General features: G+C 34.2%; 1 protein-coding gene across 4 annotated transcripts in view; it reads right to left on the bottom strand.

Annotated features, from left to right (window-relative positions):
- LOC124947629 (GTPase-activating protein CdGAPr) overlaps positions 1 to 9,153 on the bottom strand; it is a 31,441-nt gene extending 22,288 nt beyond the window's left edge. The window contains exons 1-3 of one of the 4 annotated variants that reach the window (XM_047490045.1): positions 8,389 to 9,153; positions 3,082 to 6,856; positions 1,228 to 1,431 (exon numbers count right to left, since the gene is read on the bottom strand). In XM_047490045.1, coding sequence (XP_047346001.1) covers positions 1,228 to 1,296 — 69 coding nt within the window. In that variant the 5' untranslated portion in view covers positions 1,297 to 1,431; positions 3,082 to 6,856; positions 8,389 to 9,153. The remainder of the gene's footprint in view (positions 1 to 1,227; positions 1,432 to 3,081; positions 6,857 to 8,388) is intronic. The other 3 variants (XM_047490047.1, XM_047490046.1, XM_047490044.1) reach the window with 3 other exon arrangements.
- Between the last annotated feature and the right edge of the window lie 112 nt (positions 9,154 to 9,265).

Here is a 9,265-nt window from a genome sequence, read left to right as displayed (position 1 = left end):
GAGAGAGAGAAAGAGAGAAAGAGAACGATTGGCATTGATTTAAGGATGTATAGATAGACTGGACTCTTCATATTTATCGAACGATATTCTTAATTGGGAGCACATTCGTTCGATAATCTAAATTATGTCAGTAATTAAGTGATATTGAACAAAAATATAATGAATTGTTAGTTTTTTTTTATGTATAGGCATTCATATTAATAATTTTTCCTTATAGACACACACACACACACACACACATATGCGCACGAGCGTATTGTGTGTATGTTTCTTTTTTTTATTTTACATATATCATTAATATTTATGTAACTCGAATATTTGTTATATAATTTATATATAATAATAAAAAAATTTATATATATATGAATTTTACATATATATAGATATAAATTATACTTGCATTTATTTGGTCAGTATTTTGAATAATTAAGTAGTTTATAAAATAAAAGATCAGTATATATGAATATTTTAATCAATATATATAATAAAATATCAATAGATAATATAAGTGATCGGTATAAATAATTAAATACTAGGGATGCATTTGGGCCTGTTATAAATACTGAGAATCTATTTATAGAACACCGACAAATTATTATACTTACAAATATTTTAATTAAAATACTGACTATTTTTTAATCGGTATTACACTGATCAGGTATATTACCTACTGATATTTTATTATTTAAAAAATTGCTTTAAATAATAATATCAATAGGTAATATAGAGTGATCATTATAAATAATTAAGTGTCAGGGTTACTTCTGTATTGCATTTATTGGATTTATTACTGATCATGTATGTATTTATAAAATAAATATTATAAATTGATGTAATAGTGACTTATATTTTCTATAAGTACTAACCATTGAATTAAAACATTGATTAAAAATGTTAAAAAATATTGGTCCAATAAATAAGAGCCTAAATGATATATAATAAATATTTTAATTAAATAATAAATAACATTTCGAAATGGATGAACGAATTAAGATGGTTAAATAATAATGTAGATAATGAAAAATCAAAGATCAATTGAAAGATATAGAAAATATAATTTCAAATTTAAACGACTTATCAGATTACTTGAAAACTAATTATCCCGTTCCATCGATTATAAGAAACGAAATGGCCTCCAAGGGAAGGATGAAGGAGGTTAGATATTGTACTTACCGAAAACGAAGAGGAAGGGGAAGAAACAGAGCTTATCGAATTTGCGGGGCTCACCTTCGCGGTTTGTGGCTCGATGTCGGTGAGCCGATGAGCGCGAGGTCTCTCTTGCGCCGGTCCTGGCATCCTTTGCAACCTCTCCGTTGACGAGGACGAGGAGGACGAGGATCCAGGCCTTTGGCCCGGTTTACCACGTGCCAGGATGACGGTAGTATATCTTTACTTTCCTCTCGAACGAATCATTCTTCCATGTTTATTTTTCTGCAAAGCGAACATTCTTTATATTAAAAATGGCGATAATAAAAGAAATATAGATTCTTTCTTTTCCCCATTCTCAACCTCTTGAGAAAAAAATATAAAATCTTTTTCTTTTCTAAGAGATTTTTTTTTCTTTTCTTCCCCCAAATAAAAAAATAAAAACATAACGTCCTGTTCAGCCTAACACTTTTTTTTTCTTTCTTTTGGAAACGAACACATGTATACACAGAACGCACAGAAAGTATTTTCTAATCACTCTAGCGAAGCCACACGCATGTTAGTAGACACAAATCTCATGATAAAAAAATGATAAAATAGAAAGATATATATTACGAATCTACCATAACTTGTTGATTTAGTTGGTCGGTAAAGAAACAAAGCACTCAATGCTAGTCTTCTAACACTATTGCTTACGCAATAATTTATAAATCTTTTTTTAAACGGAGTTTTTAATACATCATAACCCACTGATTGATCCCTTTGGAAATAGGGCTAACGATTTATAGGGGTCAATCTCTCAAACGAGCATCAGAAAGCGGATATGAGTAACGATCGTGTCGAAAGAAATGGCCGCTCCTTTTAATCATTGATTAAACTATTTTTTGGTTAAAAAAAAAAATATCGATTATTCAAAAACAAAATATAATAAAAAAAATAAATAAAAGAAGGAACAATATAAACACATTAATGACGATAATAATAATAATAATAATAATAATAATAATAATAATAATAATAATAATAATAATAATAATAATAATAATAATAATAATAATAATAATAATGATAATAATTCGCCACGGATGACGTCAATTGTCGAAATTGTTTACATAGCGATGTGGTGTTATTTGTTATACATGGATTACCAAATGAATTAAAAAAATACAATTCGCACCTATCGAAGGTATTTGTTTTTAGAGCCGCTACGAACGTGTTAAATGTATACACATAATTCCTCTGCACATAATTTCTCTAAATCTAAATTCTTCTTGGCATTAGCGTTACCGGATATAACATACGAAGAGATACTTACATATATATATATATATATATATATATATATATATATATTTCTGCGCTTTTAGATGAAAAGCAATTAAATTGAGCAACCGTACAACACTTTACACTATACGACATTCGTCGAAAAGATTTTTTTCTGGAGTGTGGGGAAGAAAGGATTTTCAATACTTACGGAAATACATATAAAACGGACATATATAACGTGTAGCAGAGATAAGTAAAAGTTACCAAAAATAGAAAGATACAAAGGAGAATATCGAAGAATAAAAGAGACGTTTGAAAGAAATCTCTAAAGATAGAAAAATAAAAAAAGAAAGAGAGAGAGAAAAGAAAAGAAGGAAGAAGCGGGACGGTGGGTGAGTGGTTATTAAGGTGTTAGAAGTTTCGATACAACAAACGCTACGTTAAACGTTAAAGCGTGATATTTACTGCACTGCATCGAACCGAAAGCGGTCGGATGGATATACTGTTTTAAAAGCCCACGACCTTGCACGGCCTACGGGACACTCACACACAAGTATAATATAAAATATATAACGCAAAGAGCACGAGGGCCTCTTCGTGACCTTTGTCGAAACGGGGAATGATCAAGGGGGGGCCGACGAAAGTCGGCCAAGCAAAACGCAACCTCACCGTAGCGGAAACTTCTTCTGAACGCCATCGAAGAAATATAACTTTGTGATTGTGTTCGTCGAGCGAGACCGTTCATTTTCTGGAGAATCGAAATCGTCGAGAACGAACTCGCGAAAGTTAAAACATTGAGTTAATCATTTATCTTTTTTTTTTTTTTTTTTTTTTTTATTATTTTTTCTATTTTTGGTGTATCTTTCTTTTCTCTTTTCTTTCCTTTTTTATATTTTTATTATTTTTATTTTCTCACTTTCTTTTTCTTTCTTTTCATGATTATGGTTATACGAATAATTGAATCATCTCAAATGCAAATAAAATAGGTGAGTTGGACACTTTCATAATCACCGAGACAAATAACGTGGTATCCGGTCGAACGAACGAGCCACCCTTCTTCATCAACCGGTTGGTTCATCATCGGAGCTCGCTCCTCTCTTTCACAAAGAAAGAATCTGTCTTTCACGAAGAGGAGAATATCCGGCTGCGCGAGCTTAACCGACGAAGGAAAGAAAGATGAGTCGCGCTCTCCCTCCCTCCCTCCCTCCCTCTCTCTCTCTCTCTCTCTCTCTCTCTCTCTCTCTCTCTCTCTCTCTATCTATCTATCTTTCTTTTTCTCTTTCTTCTTTTTGCTTGTATTTCATTTCTTCGCGAGTTCGGAAGATCTCGCGCAGAGTCTCCTTCGCGGCCGTGAAGTGCAACGGAAATAAAAATGTAAGAAAGCCGCAAGTAAAAAGTCCAAGCCACATCCGTTCGCTCGAGACGCGAGACTGCTACGCATCGTAGAATGACTTAGAAGCCCAAGATCGGGCTAATTAAAAGAGATAAGAGAGTAACGTAACGAATTTTTTTTCTCCCCCGAAGAAACCGAGTCACTTCGATTATATACGATACTATATACGATCTTCGAGAAATATATTTCTTCTAACAAAGTTCGAATGATCAACTCAAACGAGAAAAATAAGAAAAGGAAAGAAAATAAGTAAATAAATAAATAATAAATAAAAAAAAACCAGTTTTCTTCGCGGTGGTTCAACTTTCTTATATACATATATATAAGACAAACACACATACTATATATATAATATGTGTGCGTGGTTTCTTCGACGATAAACTCGATCGATAAAGTCGAATCCATAGAAGTTGATTCGACTCGAGCCTGTTTGGGCTTCGTCATCCTGCCGCCTAAAAGCAGATACGAGAAGAGTGGTGACCGTACACCATACTACTAAAGTGCGCTTATATATATATATATATATACATAATATATATGATATATAGAGAAAAGAGCGTACATATACGTAGACCAACACACATAATTTGTACAAACACATACTACATATACACAATACATATATCATACATATAGGTATAGAGAATAGTAGATAACGACGACGACTGAAATTTCAGCATGGCGAGTTCGTCGAGCGGAGACGAATAGGATGCAGATTCTGCCTGCAAATTCAAACGCAAATCTTCGCACGCTAATATCGCCCAACTGACAAATCTGTACATTAGTATGTGACCGAGATATATACAAATCATGGATTTACTGTAGTATAAACCTCTCGGAGAATTGCGTGAAAGCTAACGCGATAGATACATCTATCCATACATATATAGATACACACATACACATATATATACATACGTCGTAACGACTCGCACGTGCGAAACCGAAGCCGACAATAGGACATGGCACGCGCTTGGCATTTCTAGTGTGATGCCGTGCGAACATTGAAGAAACAAATTAGAGAAAGAGGAAACGAAAGAAAGTGAAGAATTAATTAATAAAAATGAAATATTTAGATTATTCGACGAACGTAACGAACAAGACATATTGTGAATGATGTGTTTAAATTACATTTATTGTGGAAGTGTGTGTATGTATATATTATATATATACATATATTTCGTTCTTTCAAGAAACGAAATATTTCGACACGTTTTCGAGATGTCTGTTTTTTTTTTTTTTTTTTTTTTTTTTTTTTTTTTTTTATTATTATTATTATTATTATTATTATTATTTTCCCTTTTCATTTTTATCTATTCATTTTCTTTTTTTATTGGATATTTCAGTACATATGGTCTAAATATGCGTTTATTGCCAGAGATATCCCGCCGACACGCAAAGATCGTTTTTCTTGGTGTACCAGCTTACGCAATGGGTGCGACATGAGGATGATACGCGAGGGGTCATGACGAGTCTGCTTAAAGAGACCCTCGAAGAGTTATGTGGAGGCAAGCTACTCTATAATGTGATCGCATGTGTGTTCGCATATATACATATATATGTATGTTCTTTGCAGAAAGAAGAAAATACGTATGTAATTGCGAAAGTATCTGAGAGAAGCGTAAATTATCGTTTTTCTTTCTTTTTTTATTTTTTTGTTTTAATTCATTTAACTCGATCGATAAACGAAATCTACTTTTGAAATCTGACTACATATGTTCTTTATAGATTTATCGACGAAGAGAAATTTTGATATAAATTGTACGTATCGGTAAAACAGAACGAATATTGAGGAGTTACTCAGTTGCCTATTCGATGATATTTTACGATACGTAAAATGTATTCCATTCGAAGCTTTTATCAAACTTACTCCTCTTGCAAAAGGGGAAAAAGAAAAGAAAAAGAGAGAGAGAAAGAGAAAGAGAGAGAGAGAGAGAGAGAGAGAGAGAGAAAGAGAGAGAGAGAGAGAGAAAGAAATAGAGGGTAGAATTGCATGCGTGGAAACGAAACATACGCAAATCAGTATCATTGTCCACCCCTTCCTCCCTCCTATCGCAACGATAGACGCAAACGTCTGCGACAGTTTTAACCCTCCTGCTGTCGTTCTCTTGGTTTACTCGAGAAGTAAACGAAGCTAATCGTATTGTCAGTCGGCCAGGTTTGAGTGTCGTTCAACCGACATACTGTTTACAAAATAAGGGATGATACTACTGAGCACCCTGTTCTCATTGTTGTTACAAGGAGTCGTAGAAAACGCCCGCGTAAAAGACACATTTGTAGAGAAGATCAATATATACATACGCAAATAAGAATGTATATATTGACTACAGAATTGAATTTCATCTTGATACTATAAATATATAGAGAATACTTTTGCATTTCCAAGCTCCCATGCATAGACTCAACGATCTTGTACGCACCTGCCTCCCCTTTCGTCTCTCTACTCTCCTCAAGGACGTAACAAAACAGAATTGAAAGTATATACCTTCCAAATATGGATCCTTCCTACGAACGTATTGCTACATGTTCTAAATAGAATAGATTGAGACGCAGAGAAATAGATAGGTGAGGGGGAAGAAGAGAGGAAAGGAGAGATTCTAATAGAAAAATATTTTTATAATTATATTTCCACGATAGAAATCCATAGGTTAATATCAAAAAAATCATGACGATTAAATATATATACAGATTTATTTTAAAACGAAGATACGTTTTTTAATTGCAGTATAAAAGAAACGATCAGTTTTCATGAAAATTGTTCATGAAAAGTGTTAAGTCAAGTTCTCACTGCACGATATCGTCATACTTGGCTCGTAATGATGTGCCTCCCCTACTCTTTATCTTACTATCTATCTCTCTTGCTTTCTTCCTCTTTCTTTCTTTCTCCTCTCATTACGTGAGAAAGCATCGAATTTGCGCTCGTACGTCCGGGTGGTGCCGACGACGCAAAATACGATGCGTCCTCACGCTGACGTCTTGTGGTTGTGTTGTTGTGTCGTTGTCGTTGCTACATATAATCCCTTAATCCTAACTCCTCCCATACCTTTGTTACTTCAACAATAATTTCTATAATTAATAATAGTTTTCGTAATTTTTAATAAAAGGATATTGACAAATAGTTGATATATATATATATATATATATATATATATATATATATATAATATCATATATATAATATATGATACACAATATGTGTGTGTGTGTATGTGTAATATGATATACGATATGTATGTCGTGCATGTGTGAATGTGTTTTTTCACTTATCACAGTAACTTGTGAAACGTGTTAATAATAAATATCCGTATTTCTTTAATTCTCTTTCTCCTCTTTCGTACAGAATAATTCTTGATTATGTCATAGGAAGTCAATTGTCATATGGAGACACTAAACTATATACGTACATATACATCCATATGTATATAGGATAGATAGAGCATGTACACAGGGCGAGTCAATAATATCTATTACGCCAGGTGAAAAGAAACAACTTCATTTCTTCATTTAGAACTTTAGGACGATGCAATTGCAATCATGAATATTACGAAATATATCAGTAAATCATATATATATATATATATATATATATATATATATATATATATATATATATATATATATATATATATATATATATATATATATATATATATATATATATATATATATATATATATATATATATATATATATATATATATATATATATATATATATATATTAGAACATCACCTCCGTGATATGATAAAATTTCGATGAAACATTTTTTCCTTAGAGTTTAAACGAAAAGTTATGTTATTATACTTAGTGACACTTTAGTAATCATACTGATTCGTTCTGTTTATATTATCAATAAACCGATCAACTATATATATATATATATATATATATATATATATATATATATGTATATATATATATAGTGTATATATATATATATATAGTGTATATATATATATATATATAAACTACATACTACACACGCATCTATAATTCGAAAGAATCATACTTTACGACCGAGATTCGATTCGTCCTCGACGTTAAACACAGGTGAGCCGCGAAGGAAAACTGGTGGAAGAGAGGGGGAGGGGGGGGGGAGAGAGAGAGAGAGAGAGAGAGAGAGAGAGAGAGAGAGAGAGAGAGAGCTAAAGGGAAGTAAATACGGAGAAGGAGATCGCGCTCATTTTCATTCGCGTCGCGCGCGCTGATATTCGCGGGTGCAAATAAGGCCGCACAAAAAGGGACGAAGAAAGACGTTCGCGAAGAAGACGGAGCTCGCATGCCAACCACCTCTTCGTAAATCTCTCTCTCTCTCTCTCTCTCTCTCTCTCTTTCTCTCTCTCTCTTTCTCCATTTCTCTCTCGTCTCTTTCCGTACACCCTGCGTGTATTAATAATACGCGTCACAAACACAGTCTTACCGTGCATCAACCACATGAAAAACACACGCATACACAAGTAGAGGAAGAGAAAAAGAGAAAGAGAAAGAGAAAGAGAGAGAGAGAGAGAGAGACGCAACCCACATGCGGGAATAAATCTACGAATGTAGGATTCGAGAAACCGCTAAAAGAGAAATGTACTTACGTACTTACATCGAGTAAGTGTGAACGTGCGTGTATTCACCACCACTCCCGAGTTGAGAACCCCTGGGCATAGATCGGCGAGACTTCACAACGAAGAGAGTACCGATGATGATGATGATGATGACGACAACGGCGACGACGACGACAAAGATGATGATGACGATAATGACGATGATGATGATGATGACGACAACGACGACGACGATGACGATAACGATGATAATAATGATGAATAGAAAGTGGAGTTAATACGAAAGGACGACGATGAAGGAAAACACACATTCGTCGCCGGAAAACGAGCCATGTTTTTTCTTTCTTTTTCGTTTACTTTTACAGCAGTTTGTCTTTCTCTTTCTATATATCTATCTCTCTCTCTCTCTCTCTCTCTCTTTCTCTCTCTCTCTCTCTTATTCGTGTTCTCACTTCTCTCTTTCTCTTTCTACTGTATCTCTCCTCTCTCTCCCTCACTCTCTTTTTCTCTCTCTCTTTCTCCTTTATTCCCTTTTACTGTGTCCCGAGCGTGACTCTTCTCACTTTTTATTGTAGTATAAGGAACGAAATGGATTTTACGTAAACTGACGTCTTTTTCTGACTCCTTCCATATCGTCACACACGCGCGCGAGAAGATGTGAGAATCGTTAAGGGCCACCCCGAGATTGTCGAAAAGTTAACCTTCGTCGATGAGATATACTACGAAAGCGCGACGCTGTTTTCAATGCGCTGTCAGCCCAGCAGACCCGCCTAACCTGACCCTCTCGTTCCGGCTACGAGCGGCCCGTATATGGAGGGGAGGGAGCAGGCCACTACCGCGCAACCATTTCTACGCATAACGTCATGTCATTTCTGCTCTTAGACCCGCGAAACTTTAAACTCTTTGT

Source organism: Vespa velutina, chromosome 3, assembly GCF_912470025.1.
Source record: "Vespa velutina chromosome 3, iVesVel2.1, whole genome shotgun sequence".
In the NCBI taxonomy this organism is placed as follows: domain Eukaryota; kingdom Metazoa; phylum Arthropoda; class Insecta; order Hymenoptera; family Vespidae; genus Vespa; species Vespa velutina.
Note: the sequence above shows the minus strand (reverse complement) of the source record. Positions and strands in the feature narration are given on the sequence as shown.